Source organism: Lotus japonicus, chromosome 2 (assembly GCF_012489685.1).
Source record: "Lotus japonicus ecotype B-129 chromosome 2, LjGifu_v1.2".
NCBI lineage: Eukaryota > Viridiplantae > Streptophyta > Magnoliopsida > Fabales > Fabaceae > Lotus > Lotus japonicus.
Window position 1 is genome coordinate 10,550,119 of NC_080042.1, and position 16,461 is coordinate 10,566,579.

General features: G+C 40.9%; 3 protein-coding genes across 3 annotated transcripts; 2 read left to right on the top strand and 1 right to left on the bottom strand.

Annotated features, from left to right (window-relative positions):
• Window positions 1–1,457: 1,457 nt before the first annotated feature.
• Window positions 1,458–5,931, bottom strand: LOC130737551 (uncharacterized). Its single transcript, XM_057589359.1, has 3 exons — window positions 5,766–5,931; window positions 5,524–5,671; window positions 1,458–1,717 (listed from the first exon to the last, which is right to left on the bottom strand). Exons 1-3 carry the CDS (start codon window positions 5,818–5,820, stop codon window positions 1,639–1,641), a joined length of 282 nt encoding a protein of 93 aa, XP_057445342.1. The 5' UTR covers window positions 5,821–5,931; the 3' UTR covers window positions 1,458–1,638.
• Window positions 5,932–6,053: 122 nt separating this feature from the next.
• Window positions 6,054–9,160, top strand: LOC130737550 (protein MAIN-LIKE 2-like). The gene is made up of 4 exons (XM_057589358.1): window positions 6,054–6,235; window positions 6,768–7,763; window positions 7,849–8,609; window positions 8,698–9,160. Exons 2-4 carry the CDS (start codon window positions 6,773–6,775, stop codon window positions 9,052–9,054), a joined length of 2,109 nt encoding a protein of 702 aa, XP_057445341.1. The 5' UTR covers window positions 6,054–6,235; window positions 6,768–6,772; the 3' UTR covers window positions 9,055–9,160.
• Window positions 9,161–15,001: 5,841 nt separating this feature from the next.
• Window positions 15,002–15,783, top strand: LOC130736030 (DNA topoisomerase 6 subunit A-like). Its single transcript, XM_057587890.1, has 2 exons — window positions 15,002–15,500; window positions 15,584–15,783. Exons 1-2 carry the CDS (start codon window positions 15,002–15,004, stop codon window positions 15,781–15,783), a joined length of 699 nt encoding a protein of 232 aa, XP_057443873.1.
• The last annotated feature ends 678 nt before the right edge of the window (window positions 15,784–16,461 follow it).

The window sequence follows — 16,461 nt, forward strand, 5'->3', positions numbered from 1 at the left end:
AAGATACAACAGTCAGAAGATCCATGCTTCCCTCTGACTCTGATCAACGAGCTTCACAAGTTCCAACACAAAGCTCTCCTCTGATCAGAAGTCTACTAGGTTAAAGGTCAAGTCACTATCCAAGGTACAAAAGCAAATGTACTATCCTGACGACCTACCTAACATTCTCAGCCACAGCAGAAGCTGGAATTTCCAGAACTGCCCTCCAACGGTAGCATTCCCATGCAGCGTTCAAACCCTAATCCTTGGAGTATAAATAGAGGCTGAAGATTGAAAGATGCGGTTGGAAGAATCTCATACGTGCAAGCTATATTCAAACTTTCTAAGCATTCTTTCATCTTGAATTCATTGTGTTTACTACAAGCTTTTCAGAAGCATTTTCTTTGTAAACATTCATTCTTAAACAGTTGTTTAATTTACCTTTAGGAGATCAAGGTTGATCGGATCCTAGAGAAGACTAAGAGAGTGAATCTTAGTGTGAGCTAAGTCAGTGTATTGTTAGTCACTTGTAGGTTTCAAGTGCAGTTGTAACATATACCTGATTAGTGGATTGCCTTCATTCTAAGAAGGAAGAAATCACATTAACGGGTGGACTGGATTAGCTTGAGTGATTCATCAAGTGAACCAGGATAAAATCCTTGTGTGCTTTCCTATCTCTTATCTCAAGCACTTTATTTGTTCACGAAAGATTTGATAAAATCTTAAGGTGGAAGTTTTATTCTGAAAACGTTATTCAAACCCCCCCTTTCTACCGTTTTTCATACCTTCAATGACCATGCTGAGCGAAATGAGACCTAGCATCATCATGACCTAAAGAGCTAAGTAAACTCCTAGCCAATTGTATATCCTCGTCCAAACTTCCCACGCAAACTTACAAGATAACAGAAGATGGTTCAAGCTTTCCTCTTGATCTTGACATAGCACACAAGTGCACTGAGTCCCCGATTGAATGATGCTCCTTTTCCGGAGGTTTTCCTTTGTCAGAATTTTGTCTAACATAACCCTCCAAGTGAAAGTGAGAACGTTTGAGGTGCTGCTATAGTCCATAGCAAATTAAACGCCGAACAATCTTCCTACAGATTTGACCCACATTGAACTTCATATGCATATTTGACTACAAGTTTAGTGCGTGCTAGTATTGTCTACAAGTTTCTATAGCCATGTAGAAGAAGGTTCAAGTTTGAACAAACTTCTTAATGTTTGTGGAGGAGTTCAAATTTTGCACTCAAAACTACTTGTGCTTAATATTGAAGATAAGAGCTCAAATTAGACACTCAGGATAGCTTTGCTTTTTTTTTTGGGTCAATAGATAGCTTTGCTTAATGATGAAGCAAAGAGGGGGCAGGCCTCACTATAAAATGAGTTGTTGGGCTCAAGAAGGATCATAGCTTCCTTATAACTTTTTTTTTGTAACCAAAAAAAAAACCAAGCATATTGTCATATTGGTACAAACATCATCCAAGTCAAGTTCTTTTCATTTATGTGCTACTATTCCGTAAAATGGTTGCAGTTTAATGAAGCTCCACAGCATCACAACGATGAAGACCTAATTCCAAACATCTAAATTTTTTGAACGTAAGATGCTTCAGAGTATATCCATAATCTGTTTCACACATCTTGTCATCAAAATTAAATACTCTAGATTCTAGCAGAGCCCTCTCCACCTTGTTTTAGCATGTACGCTTTCTTCATTTCCTCCAAGACAGAATCATTGGTGCTGCAAAAGAATTACAAAGATAAAAAGACATAAATTCTACATTCATAGCCACACAAACTGAATCTCCAAAATTTTACAACATGGAGCTTTGGTTGTAGAGGTAGCTAAGCTGTTGATAAAGACACTGGAAAATCAATACAAAATGAAGAAACAAACAAGTATGACAAATGGTAATCAATTGTAATATTCATTATTATTTCTCCAGCTTGATCAGAGATCTATAATAGAAATTTACGACAGAAAAATATGAAGCTCCCTGTTTTCCCACCCCTTTCGCTAAAAAATAAGGACCTAGTTACAAGTTTACAAGCAGTTTCACCATCAGGCTACATGGTAATAAATCTGTTATTTGTCAAGTTTTGTGATTCCATAGTTTCAAAACTACTTAAGATGAACATAGAAAAAGAGAGTAAGTACTATTTCAGCAAGCTAGCATATTAGCATATTGGTTTGTGCAAATGAAGTCATGTAAACCAAATCAGGCTTAGATTGTCAGATAAAAATCTTGACATAGACTTAAACATCATATAAGATTGGAATTTTCCGATGATAATCAACCCTGGCACAAATCATTGTGAAGTAATAATATATAAACGTAAAATCAGTTGCCAGGGAATATTCTGCTTCATTTCAAAAACACAGTAAGCGAAACAGACAACATCTAAGGTGGACCAAGAAAAATCTGGTCCAGTTGTGACCAAGATTATAACCATTGGATTTGCTATATTTTTTCCAACGGATAAGATTTAGTGGAGGTAACTCACTATTACTGGTCTGTTAGAGAATACTCCCTCCATTCCTTATTATAAGACTCTCTTCAGGCAATTACGCTTATTAAGAAAATATGTAATGAGGTTTTTTAAAAAATATTGGTTTTTCAAAAGTTTATCCAATCTTCCATTTTGTCCTTAATTAATGTATTGGGTAGCGTTGAAGTGAATTTATTACTAGAAGTAATCAAAATTTTGGAATTATAAAAGTTTAACAAATGTAAGGGTATATATGGAAAAGAGTAATAAATATTTCTACAATTTAGTAGGGGTTCTTATAATTAGGAATGGATTCCTTTAGTCTTTTTCTTCCTCTAGCAGATTTGCACCCCTTCTCCATCCCCTCAGGCAACAGCCACCACAGCCCCAATGACCCCATCTACTCATCACTGTCGCAACACACTACAACTCCATAGCCTTACCGAACCTTCTACTCAGCTCCCAAACCCTTTCCCGAGTGGCACCTCCACTAAGCCAACTCAACACAGCCTCCCCATAACCGTCTTCCTCACTGTGAATGAAACCAACCTCCGCTCCATCAAAAGCCACCCACCTGCAACTAACAGCCACTAGCCACGCAACCTCCACCAGAAATCCACCATATCTCCCAGACCCAACAACCAATATCACTTCTTTAATTAATTGGTGGTTGATTCTTTTTCTTGATTAATATTCATTTTTTAAGATTAGTTTAATTGTGGTTGTGTTTGTCAATTCGAGTATGTGTTATACATTTTGGAAGATTGGGGAAGTGGGCTTCTGTGGATTCTGTCAATTTGAATAGAATTGGGAAAGTTGGGGAAATGGGTGTATGTCAATCACTCAATTGTAATATGGTTTGAAAACCCATATTTGAGTTTCTTTCTGGGCGTTATAGGTTGTGTTTGATTATCTCTTTTTGTCTTTTGGCTGTTGAAGTCTCATAAGTTTCGTGAATTATGCAGAGTGGGGAAGACAATCGCAATTTAAGGAGCTTCACTTAAATCAAATGGTGTTCCACATGAAGCTCCAGTTTTTTAACTGACCCCGCCGATTAAGAAAGAAGCAGAATTATGATTTTGGGGGTGAAAAAGGTTGAATCTGAATTAAAATTATTTCATTAGAGAAAATTGAAAGGGTTTCTTTTGTAAAATAATTTTAATACAGAGCGAGCATATTTTAAATCACACATACTAAGTTTACCTGTTATAACAGGTAAAAACCTGGTCCATACTCCATAATAGAATTGTTCATATTGATTCTATTTAGCATTTTTGTAAACTTACCAGACCACACCAGCATCTTCTCTAGCTGTGAATGAGTAGGAACTAGGAAGCAGTAACTAGGCAGTTATAATATGTCTAATGTTAGAGGCGTGACCAGTTTGAAAACAAGGATTATTCATAATTCTCAATTTCATTTCTTTTTACCACCATGAAATGGTAAAAATGTAGTATTTTAGTTCTTTTTCAGTTAGCTAGTGGATAGAATTAAATTACCATGATTGTCCATGCTGTGCAGTGTCTAATTCCCTATATCATATCACTCTGCCAATTGGCAAGATGTCTTTTCTATGTATCATTTCCCTAACCATCTCAAAAAGTGAATCTTTACATACCTTGTCTGATCAAGGGAATAACTAGAAGGCTCAGAAATTTCCAAGATTTTAAATGACATAAACAGATGGCAATGGCATGACATCATTGGCCACCACATCTTCAAATCAGTAAATGAAACCTAGATGGCTTATATTGATAATTGGGATTATACACACAGATAAATAGACAAATTGGAGAACACCTTATCTCAGTAACAATTAACAGGTGAAACTGATAAAGTTTACAATCTACTGCAAGAGCACCAAATAAAAGTTGTATTCCCAAAGGAAATGTCACTTTTCCCTCCAGGACCTCATGTATGACATAACTGTTATTAGGAAGTACGGCCTTGGACATTTTGCAAAAAAAGCTATTGATTAGAAAGCATTCTATTTAAAGTGCAAGTATGACTCCACAATAATACTTTGGTAACAAAAGAGAGTGAGATATAAGAGGAGTTAATCTGGAACATACGACTATACATCAATGGTCAAGATGTTTTTTATCAAAAAAAAAATCCCACTAGATATGTCCTCTAAATACATAGTCACACTAACCTATTTAGTAAGAGAGTGAAAGTGAGAGAAAGGACTAAATCTTCATCTAACAACCTTACATGAATGGTTAAGAATGTTTTACTTAAATATAATATTGACTGTAAATTTATGTTGTATTCACATCACAAGAGAGCATGCTCTCACACCTTATAAGCTCCACACACACATTCGCTCTTTTCTGGGTCTCCAAAAGGGCATAATTTTACAGCTAGTACAATAAAACAACAAACAGAATTTATTCAGGAAAAGGAAGTTAAAAGTTTAAGAATATATCTCATTCAGTTTTCAGCATTTCTGCAATTTACATTAAGCTTGATAAGTTAGCAAGATTTTCACCAAAAACAAACTAAGACTAATAAGCCAACCAACTGAAACCCTTTAAGTTTCAACTATTATATAAAGAATTCTGTGAAACACCACAAGCAAGCTCAAGCATAGAGGAAAGAAGATAACCAGTGGACAACAAAAGGGTCGGAAAATGATAATATATATGGGATCTGACTCCTCTAAAGTAAACAATTCACCATAGAAATGAAAATAAGACATTTCCCCCATCGAGGAAAACATCAACTATTGATATTACAAACACAACACATGCACCAAAAATCATGGATGTGTGAAGGGTGAAGGTCCAGGGTTCGAACCTTGAGGATGACTAATTTACTAACATTACTACCAGCTAGCATTTATCTATAAAAAAAAAACGCAAATCATGGATGTGTTAAAACATCAACTACTGATTTTCTCAAAAAACAGTGAAAATGCCTTATTTAATCAAGCTCACATGATATAAATAGGAACAAATGCCATATAACTTGTCTGTAAACAATTAATTGAAGGATTGAATCAAAAAGGAGACAATCAAATCAACAAATCACTTGATGAAAGATAAGAAAGCTTACAAGTGATGAAGACATTCGTTCAATTCTTTAGCTTGTTGGCGACATTGCCAAACAACAGACAGTGTTCTCCCTGAAGCGCATTCAGCATATTTTGCCGTGTAACGATCACACTGTTTCAATGCCTTCTGCTTCATTTTGCTGCGTAAAGCTGCCAAATTCACGATAACCCACCATGTTAATCACACATTTCTTAGTTTTCTATGAGCAACCAAACGCACGATGGGTTTAGGGTTTATGAATACCTTCTTCCTCTTTCTTCTTGACGTGATTCTCACGCGCGTCTTGAATGTAACCCATTGAGGTTTGAGATTGAGAGAGGTTGGGATTCAGATTATTCCTCAAACACCTTTTGATTCCCCTATACAATAATCCAGTTGCTTGCAGCTTCAGGGGAGTTGGGTTTGGCCCCCCCTATGGGGCTCCCCGCCCCACTTAAAGTGGGGAAATTACTGGAACGCCCCCCTTTAATAGAATACGGAAGCAACATTTCCGTATTCAATACGGAAGTCTTATATCTGTATTATATTAGTATGTAAACCGGCAAGGGTTTATTCAAACCCATTTCAAACTTCATTCCGTATTTTGCCAAGCTCTTCTCCCCTCTTCAACCTTCGATCTCTGTCGCTCCCCTTGCTTGAACCGTGTACTTGAAAGGTTCCATCATCTCCATCAAAGCTCTTCACAACCCCATTCTCAGAATTGAAACCTAGAGGTAAGGATTTTTGGATTTTCCCCATTTAACTTGAAATTATGTTAATCATTGAACCCTAGGGTAGTCGATTGTTGCTTGTGTAGAGGTATTGTTGGCTGAAATGTCTTGAATGTGGTTTGGATTTAGGGCCGATAGCTCATTGTCGTTAATGGCGTTTCTGGGTAAATACGGATCACAGGTTTCCGTATTGAATATGGAAAATGGTTTTCCGTATTCAGTATGGAACATGGTTTTCCGTATTGAATACGGAAAAACGTTTTCTGTATTCATCTCAGAACCAAACCCAACACTTATAATTGATTCTGGGTTCAGAATCAATTATAGAAGGTTTCCAAAGCATTTGTGAGTAGTTTCTAGATGCCATAATTGATTATTAGGAAAATAAAAGTTGATCCAAGCATGCATAATCCACAGAAGATCCGATTATCATCTATGTACTTATAAAATTCTAGGAATTTTCCATTTGCTTGCATCATGTTTCTGTCTATGGCTGAAATGGTATATATAGTGAATGTTTGCTCTGAATATATAGTGAGAATGAAGAACAGAAAGAGGTCTCATGCTTCTAGTGAGGATGTCGGGGCTACTGAGGATAGACACCGGCGGTTACATGCTTCTAGCCGGCGCGGCGATCATGCTGCAACCTCTCAGGCGGTGGAGGCTTCAGCTCCAGTTGTTTCTCCGCCGTCTCCCATGATTGAGGTTCCTCTGGTTGATTATCCGCCGTCTCCCACGGTTGAGATACCTACAGTTGTTTCTCCGCCCTCTCCCATGGTTGAGTCATCAGGCGAGGAGTCCTCAGGCGAGGAGTCCTCAGGCGAGGAGTCTTCCGGCGAGGAGTCATCAGGCGAGGCCTCATCCGGCATGGGAGGATCTGACGAGGATAGTATTCCTCCGCCTACTGTTGATGCTGATGTCCTGCCGCCAGAGCAGGGGGAGCAGGGGGCACAGGGTGGCGAGGAGGACCTGATCCAGAGGTTGCCGCCGTTTCCGGGGGGGCCTGTTGAGCTATCGCTCCTCACCCATTATGCTGATCACAAGGCTCCCTGGGCGTGGCATGCACTCCTACGCACAGACGAGCGGTATGTGGACCGTCGACAGTTGAAGGTGGCCACAGCTGGGGGGAAGGTTTGGAACCTTGCTTGTGATGGTGATTCAGACAGTCACAGGCGGGTTCGAGAGTTGATTGAGCAGACGGGTCTTCATCAGCTACCCTATTGCAGCTACCCGGTGACAGATGCAGGCCTTATTTTGGCCCTTGTGGAGCGATGGCATGAGGAGACTAGTAGCTTCCACATGCCGTTCGGGGAGATGACTATCACCTTGGACGACGTGTCGGCTCTTCTCCATCTCCCCATGGGGTCGAGGTTCTATACGCCTGGGAGGGGGGAGAGGGACGAGTGTGCAGCGCTCTGTGCTCAGTTGATGGGAGGATCTGTTGGTATTTATGAGGCTGAGTTTGATACGAATAGGTCCCAGACTATTCGCTTTGGGGTCTTGCAGACCCGGTATGAGGCTGCGTTGGCGGGTATGTCTTAATTATTATTGTATTGTCTTTGTATCTATTATTATTGTATTGTTATAAACTATTAACTTAATTCACTTCATTGTAGAGCACCGATATGAGGACGCTGCACGGATTTGGCTGGTGAACCAGCTAGGCGCCACGCTCTTTGCTAGCAAGAGCGGAGGCTACCATACGACCGTCTACTGGATAGGGATGTTGGAGGATCTTGGTCGAGTGTGCGAGTACGCGTGGGGCGCGATTGCGCTCGCTACGCTATACGACCAGCTTAGTCGAGCGTCCAGGAGGGGGACGGCCCAGATGGGAGGTTTTAGCTCGCTCCTGCTAGGATGGGTCTACGAGTACCTTTTTGACCGCGTCATTATCCGTAGGGCGGATCCGGAGTACTCGCAGGACCAGCCTAGGGCGCGGCGGTGGGCTATGTCCCGGGTCGGGCATGCAGGCCTTGATGAGAGGCGAGTCATGCTCGATGAGCTGACGGTGGATGACGTTATATGGACCCCATTTGAGGACCATAGGGCTCATCGACCACGGGATCCGAGGGCCATGTATTCTGGCTACATCCGGTCGCCATTTGGCCGTGTTGTTCGACGGCATCTACCAGAGAGGGTTCTGCGCCAGTTTGGCTTCATACAGGATGTCCCTCGACACCCCTCTGAGATCCAGACGTCTGGGTCCCTTGCTGAGACCGCAGATGCTGCCTTTGCTGAGTTTGCGCCGCACCTCCGCCCTCAGGGGATCCCCGCTACATATCCGGGAGAGGCTGTGGAGGATTACATGAGGTGGTACAGCGCTGTGTCCCATCGGTTCATCATCCCTGATGATAGGAGGGAGGAGTTCAGTGCAGTGGTAAGTTTGAATTTTATTTTCCATTCAATTGTGATTTTTTGTTCATGATATTTTATTTGTATCTAATGTATCTACATTATTTTTGCAGACTGTTATGCGTCGGCCCGTGGACTTGTTGGAGCAGTCACTCGAGGTGCCAGATGCTCCTGCAGAGGGCACGCATTCCCGATCCCTCACTGAGAGGGCGTTGGATCTTATTAGATCCAATGCCTTCATTGGTACCCAGGGGGTAGCCTTTGCTGCTGTCCGAGGAGCTAGAGCTGCAGGAGGCAGAGGTCGTGGAGACAGAGCGCGTGGAGGCAGAGGCCGTGGAGGCAGAGCCCGTGGAGAGGGTGCTCCTGCAGAGGGTGCTCCTGCAGAGGGTGCGCGTGGAGGCAGAGGCCGTGGAGGCAGAGCCCGTGGACCTAGAGGTCGTAGAGGGGCCGGTAGGGGTCGGGGCGAGTGATTGACTGTATATTTGTATATTTTTTTTGTATTTTTATATTATGACATGTGACTCTTTGTATTAGGACTCTCTTTATATTAATCATGCTTTCTATTTTCACTCATTATATGCCGACTCTTGTATTGAAAAAAACCCGTATAACTACACCGTAAATAATCAAAGGCAGGATAAGTAACATAAATAATTCATGGCAAACAGTTTAAAGGGTACACGAAATTATTCAGAAGCAACACGAAAACAAAATTAATCCTCAGTGATATCGATGAAGTCGTGGGGTCCGCTATCCTGTGGAAATACTTTGACTATGTTGGGCAACGTTATATTCAGATAACGAACAGATTTACTCGGTGCAAACACAGCAACCTGCAAGTAAATTGCAAATTTAAAAGATTAATGCGTACTTGTTCAAAGGAAGGAAGATTAATGTTTAAGGTAATAGACCTTTTGGAGAACAAGAACAGATCCAACAGTTATGACATTCCTAAATTCCCCGTCAGTGAAGGCCTTGCGATGGACGCTAGCGTCAACGGTGCCCGTAGGGTCCTAAATCAATGCAATCGTGAGAGAAAATGAGACAACAAATTGACGGTTAAAGAAGCTGGACAACATCTTGAGAGAAAAGCAAGTTTGAAGGATTGTTTTCCTTCAAAGTCAACAACATCTTTCTCGGTGGAACCCAACTCCTTGTCATTTTTCCCACTTGCTCCTTCTCTCCGGGTTTTAGACGACCAACAAAATTGTGCCCAAGTAGTGACCTAGCTGGTTCATGGTTGTGTATACCTTCCATCACCTTTAGCCGCCAATCTCTATCTATGCCATTTTTCCTAGGTCGTCCTTTTAGTCTAAAAGGACAACTTGTCTTTTGTGATCTCGTCCCTTCAACAAGGTCAGGGTCTCTATAAGGAACATATTTACCATGCTTCTCGCACCCCAACATGACATAAGCTTTTCTGCTTCCATTCCCACCATAATCTGACTTTGTGATCAACGTAACATATCCATTTTCAATCGCAATTCCATGAACCCAATTGATAAGATCATCACGGGTAGGGAAAATCTGTTATAATAATAAGAATTGATTACAAGGGTGATCAAGACATAATAAGAATTGATATATTACACTCTCAAAACAATGCAAAAATATGTTCAAAGAATACCTGATCAGTTGCAAATAAATGCGAGACATCTATACTTATACACGGGGGCACAAATGCTGGTGGTGGCACCTCTGTAGTGGCCTCTTCAGGTTGACCATTGTGAAATCCAGCTTCAATCAATTGTGACTCACCAAAGAAAAATGAATCTGTCATCCCTGGAAGAGAATACGGAAAGTTACATTCCATACTCAATACGGAAATATACTTTCCATACCGAATACGGATTGTTACTTTCCATACTGAATACGGAAAGTACCTTTCCATATTCAATACGGAAGATAACAATCCGTATTATATCACGACTCAGAATTCAAAAACCCATCCTTCTAACTACTTAAACTACTTAATCTAACTACTTAATCTAACTACTTCCACTACTTAATCCTACAAAATAACAACAAATAAACACATAGACTTACCTCTACTACAACACTTGTTGTAGTGGTGGAGAGCTTGGGAAATGAAGGAGTGGATGGTGGTGGAGAGCTTGGGAATGAAAGTGAGGTAGGAGAGGGTGAGAGAGAGGGTGGTCTGGAGGCATTGAGGAGGTTCAGGGGGGCTGGTGAGGGGTTGGTGAAGGTTGGTGAGGGAGGAGTAATGGTGGAAAAAGGGGGAATCCTGTCAGAGTTAAATACGGAAAATACCTTTCCGTAGTCATCAAAATATAATACGGAAAGTACCTTTCCGTATTCAGTTAAATTGAATACGGAAAGTACCTTTCCGTAGGGCACTTTTGGGTTTAAAAAAAAAGGGTGGGGCGCGCAACCCCATAGGGGAGGCCCCAAACCCAACTCCCCAGCTTCAGACGGCAGGTTTTCTAGTAAAAAAAAGGACAAGAAATGAAAAAAGGAAAAAGTTGGGAAACCTCCTTGATTTTCCCCATTTATATTTCTAAAATAAATTTTGGTTTTCCAAATAATACTAACCAAAAGGGGAAATCTTTAATATACACAATTAAAAACTTGTGTATAGTTACACAAACACCTTTTTACCTCGTATAGGAGGTTTTTCGGTTTTTTTATAAAAAAAAATTCAAAATACTTATTTTCTTAATCAAACATTAATTCTTTAATCTTCAGAATATTCAAGACTTCTTCTTCTACTCCAGACCTACTCTCCACCACAAATCCCTCCCATCAACCACCATGCACCCCGCCACAACCCTTTCCTCCAAGCACGACCCTTTCCCTCTCTCCTTCACCTCCGGCGGCGCATTTCCCGACGACCACAACACCCTCTCCCTCTCCCTCCTCCACTTCCAGTTTCAGATCTGCGTGGAGGTGAAGCGGTGGTGGTAACTGGGTAGTTGCAACGCTGGCCGCACATGGTTATTACCACGGTGGCACGAGAGACGACAGTGAGGAGCGGCGCGATGGGAATTCTGGTCGCGGCGCGTTGGCTGAGGGTCTGGTGCGAAGAACCCCCTCCCAAATTTGAAGATCCACCATTCCCGTTCGGATCTGGGTTTCGCAGTCGGTGGAAGGAGGTTACGTTCTGGTTTTCCCACCCCTCTATTCTTCTCCATCATCTTCTTCCTCTCCTCTAAACACTTCTTTCACCCATTTGTTATTACTTTTTTTTATTTTATAATTTCGGCTGCATTTTTTCTGATTTTCGTACCCTTATTTTGTGAATGCGACAGGTACATGGATAAGAAGCTTCAAAGTAAGTTTGTGTACTTTTTACCTTTGCTAATTGTTCTTGTCTGCCATTTTTTCCCACTGATTGAGGTTTTTGAACTGATTTGTGTTCCTGTATTGTTTATTGGATAATGATGATTCAGATCTGCTGATGAGGATTATGGATGTTGATTTCCAGATCTGAAAAGTAGAAGAAGGTTGCAAGATAGAGCTTGGGGAAGAGAGGATGCACACAAAATTAAATGATAAAAATCACCCTCTTTGATTTGTTTACCCTGCTGCTGGTAGTTGCGTTTTTCTGCATACTGGGAGAGGGTGTCTGTTGCTGAACGTTGTAAATGGGGTTTTAGCTCCCTTCTTGCTAATTCATTTAGTTATTCAATTTTGGACTTTCAAAAAAAAAGTGAGTGAGAGGATGAATGATTTATTTTTCTGGTTTTTTCTGGTTGTTGGAGGATGAAGATGATGAAATAATGATGAAGATAAAGGTGAAAAAAATTAGTATTATGGGTTTTGTTGTTGGAAGATGAAGAAAAATTCCAGAAGATGATGATGATGATGAATAAGATGATTAACATAAATCCTTATTTATGTTTTTTTACTAATTCACTGATAAATATGTTTTTTTAATTATTTTTTAAAAAAAAAATCTGGAAACCTGCTACAATGGGTCAAAAGGTGCTTGTGCAACTCTACACAAGTTTTTACTTGTGTATATTAAAGGCCTCCACCAAAAGGGGTGCCACTAGGGTGGACAACTTTTTTTGAATCCACCGGTGCACCAGGTTTAAACACCATTGGATCTGGAATCTAAGAATATTCTATAGAATGAGTGGCTAGGATTCGTTTGGACATAAAAGGGTAAAAAAGTAAACATCATCCACTATGAGGCATTGGTTGTAGTAACCATCACCACCACCGTAATCACCTTTATACGACCACCGCTGCCACCACCGTATCCACCTTCACATTGATCACCACCACCATCGTATCCTCCTCCATCCCAGCCCTTCTTGCCTAGCCATCTCAACCAACCATAGCAGAGATCCAACCTCTTTTCCACACAGGCGACCTCAACCTCTTTTCCACACAGGCGACCTCAACTCCTTTTCGGAACCTAGATCTACGCTAAAAATCCATATCAGATTCACCTCTGCCACCTTGGCCAATTCAACACCCAAATCTACAGTGAAAACCACTCACCTAAGACCCTTGGTCAATGCGTCCATTGCTGCTAGAAAGTTTGCTATGAAGGTTTGATGGTGATGCAGTTTTGTTGGTGCATAACAAAGCTGCTTTATGAGCTCGTGGTCGTAGAGCACAGTAGTAGCGAAGTGAAATAGAAAGAGGAGAAGTAGAGAAGAAGTGAAAGAAGAAGAAGAAGAATAAGGCATTGAAGAATTTGAAATTTTCTCTCTGTTTTTCTGTCTCTTTGTTTGGTTTGGAATGAGATATTGAAGCTACATTATCATTTATCAAGCGCTGCATAAAATAATGGTGAATGGTTTGAAGTCAATGAATTGGCCGAAATTAAGAAAAGGAAAACGAGTAGTTGGCACTGAGGTCAACGCCGTGTAGAAGATTGTGAGGGAGAGAAGAAGAGCTTCAAGGCTGGTGCCTCTCGATGGCTTCATCTCAGATTCAACCCGGTGGCTCTCAGTGGTTTCATCCTAGACTAAATTCAAGGACAAACCGATGTAGAGAGGTTTCATCTCATGATTGAGAGCAAAAAAGGAAAAGGAGAAAAAGCGAAGAGTCTTGATGTTTTATTTCCAAATTTGGCTTGATTTTATATTTCCAATTTTGGTTGAAGCTTCATGGCGGTGGAGGAGGAGGTTGTCGATGGAGTTGACAGTGGTTGGTGGAAGCGGTGGTAGTCGGAGAGGATGCAGCTGGAGGTGAACGAGTTGTCGTTGGAGCGGCAAGCGGCAGGGAGCGGAAAAGGCAGAGTAGTCTAGGAGGCTAGGAGAGAGAGTGGGAGGGAGAAAGAGAGGAAAAGGTAAAGTACGAAATACCCCTGGTGCACCGGCGGACCAAAAAAGTAGTTGTCCACCCTAGTGGGCACCACCAAAATGTTCAAGGACCCAACATTTTTTTCCCCGAATTATAGCTTAAGTGGTAAGAGTTAGGGGACATGTGGATTGGGTTGAGGAGGTCTAGAGATCAATACCTGGCGGGTGAAATTTATCTTTCTGATGTACCAAAAAAAAGGGCCAACATTTTTCGAACATGTTGTTTAAAAACCCTTAAGTTGTCGCATTCGAGTTCAATAGATGAAAAATCTCTGCTTAGAGATTTAGCCCACCAAGATGTGGACTCGAACAAGATTATTTCTGATAAAGGATAATTGTTAGACGAAAAAAAAAACAACATTTTAAACAATAAAAAATTAAGTTAGGGCCCGTTCGAGATTTTTTTTTGTTACAAGAGGAAAATTTATTAAAGGTAAACACTAAGCTAAATCATCAAGACAGAGGGACTCAAAGACGCCACACACGATGTGGGGAGTGCTCCCTACAAGCTTGTCGTGCTAGGAAATCCGTTGCGTTTGTTGTGGCACGTGGTCGAACTTAACCTCCCAATCCTAAGCGAGCATAGTCTTAACTCTTGAAATTGTCTCTCTAGCCTAGAACAAAGAAGTATTGCTGCTATGACGAAGAGTGTCAATCACATTCAAGATAGTCTTAATAGCCAAAGCCTCTGTTAGGAAAGCACTTCCATGGCCAAAACTCACTGAGATTCTAGAGATCCAATTGCCATGAGCATCCCTGAGGATTGCCCTGCAACCCATGAAACGAGTACCTGGATTGAAACTTCAGTCGATGACAAGGAAGATATATATGTGGTCAACTCCTAACTGCTATCGTTGTTGCACTGTTGTCTGCAAGAGCCTCGTGTTGTTGCTTCAACTTGACTCCAGGCCAACGAGTCCAATTAGAAACGTCAAGCAAAATCTATCGTAGCACATAGTTGATCTCCCAAGGGCTTGCTCCGAAGACATGCTCGCTCCTCCACCTCCAAGACCACCAAAGCACAACTATGGCCATGGTATTATTCAGTTTTTTAAGCAACTTGCACACAAACAACTAACGACACATGATCCTGAAAGAGGGGAAGGTATATGCGAACATCAACCATAACTGACAGATCATGACTAAGCGTGAGGTTTTCTACTTAGACCCTGTGACCTTTCAGAATCAGGATGCATCTGATGCGGTAATCGATGACATTGCATGCATGGTATGTTGCACAAGAGTCAGCCTCAATATTGTAGCTGCTCAAAGAGGCACCGTTATTAGAAGCTTAACTTTTTCTGACCGTGAGAAAACAATTGATTGCATGCGTATAGAAGGTGGCACACATATTCTGCCTAGGGTACATGAACTGGAATTTATACGCTCTGAGAAACATGCCATTTTTTGTAGGCTTATTCAGAACAAGTTCAACACAAGATTGCGTTGCATAATTGTGACTTTCATGGGATACCCTGACGTTTCTACTAGGCTCTTTGTTAGACGGATGCATATGGATTTAGAACTACATGTGTTCGCCCTGATGGATGCTGACCCATTTGTGATCGACGTATTATCGGTCTATCGTTATGGTTCAAAAAATATGTCATACGACAACCGTAACTTGGTGATCCCAGGTATTAAATTGATTGGGGTTAGGCCTAAGGATTGGGAGACCTATGAGATACCTGAAGCATGTCTGGTACCCCTGACTCCAAAGGATATAACAACTACCATCAACTTGTTAAGAAAGAGTTCGTGAAGGAGAATCCTGAATGGGTAGGAGATCTGAATTATATGCTGGCAAATGAGAAAAAGTGTGAAACTCAGGCTTTCAATAGCCATGGCTTAGGCTATCTCTGTAATTTTTACTTGCCAGCAAAGCTTCAAGAGATTCTAGAACCTCATCTTTGCTTGTAATTCAGGAAACAACACTATGTATGTGGCTTGCACTCTCTATTATTCTCTCTCTTTTCTACAGACCTCATATGCCCTTCTCCACCTTATGTTTCTCTCTCTTTTGTCTTTGAATACTCTATGGTTTGGCTCTTTTCCCACAATTCATGCCTCTCAAGCCCTATTGCATTTCCTTCTAACACGGTCCATATATGTCATGACATCATTACGTTCTATATAATAAACTAGGTCATTTTCACAATTTTTTTTCATAGATGTTACGAAAGTGGTCTCAATGTCCCCTGGGGCATTTTTATGATTTAGTTTCCTGAAAAATGTTTATTTTATTTAGAGCCAATAGTTAGATATATTTGAAGATTTAATCGTACTCTTTCTGTTTGTTCAGGTGGATGGGAATTTCATAGAAAGGGTTTTATCTGAGTTAGTTACAATTCTATACTCTTTTATGCTTCATGGTGCCCTTTTTCACAAAGAATGTTCCTAAATTTGAAATCCTTAGTTCAACATTTCCTCAAGTAGAGCATGTGGCACTTGAACAATCACCAACTTTGCCAAGGTTTTTGAAGCAGTATCTGGTTTTGTTCCATGATTCTAGATAATTATGAGATTTATTTCTTTTGTCGTATGATAGTTTGGGTTCGTAAACAAGTTGAGCAGTTAGGTCCACACTTTCTTTCGGAG

Bases quoted from the DNA above. Each gene is read 5' to 3' on its own strand.
- LOC130737550 (XM_057589358.1), top strand. From the start codon at position 6,773: ATGAAGAACAGAAAGAGGTCTCATGCTTCTAGTGAGGATGTCGGGGCT. The intron at 7,764-7,848 runs GTATGTCTTAAT...ACTTCATTGTAG, and splicing joins GTATGAGGCTGCGTTGGCGG to AGCACCGATATGAGGACGCT. The intron at 8,610-8,697 runs GTAAGTTTGAAT...TTATTTTTGCAG, and splicing joins GGGAGGAGTTCAGTGCAGTG to ACTGTTATGCGTCGGCCCGT.
- LOC130737551 (XM_057589359.1), bottom strand. From the start codon at position 5,820: ATGGGTTACATTCAAGACGCGCGTGAGAATCACGTCAAGAAGAAAGAG. The intron at 5,672-5,765 runs GTATTCATAAAC...TGAATTTGGCAG, and splicing joins CAAGAAGAAAGAGGAAGAAG to CTTTACGCAGCAAAATGAAG. The intron at 1,718-5,523 runs GTAAGCTTTCTT...ATTCTTTTGCAG, and splicing joins AACGAATGTCTTCATCACTT to CACCAATGATTCTGTCTTGG.
- LOC130736030 (XM_057587890.1), top strand. From the start codon at position 15,002: ATGACTAAGCGTGAGGTTTTCTACTTAGACCCTGTGACCTTTCAGAAT. The intron at 15,501-15,583 runs GTATTAAATTGA...CTGACTCCAAAG, and splicing joins CCGTAACTTGGTGATCCCAG to GATATAACAACTACCATCAA.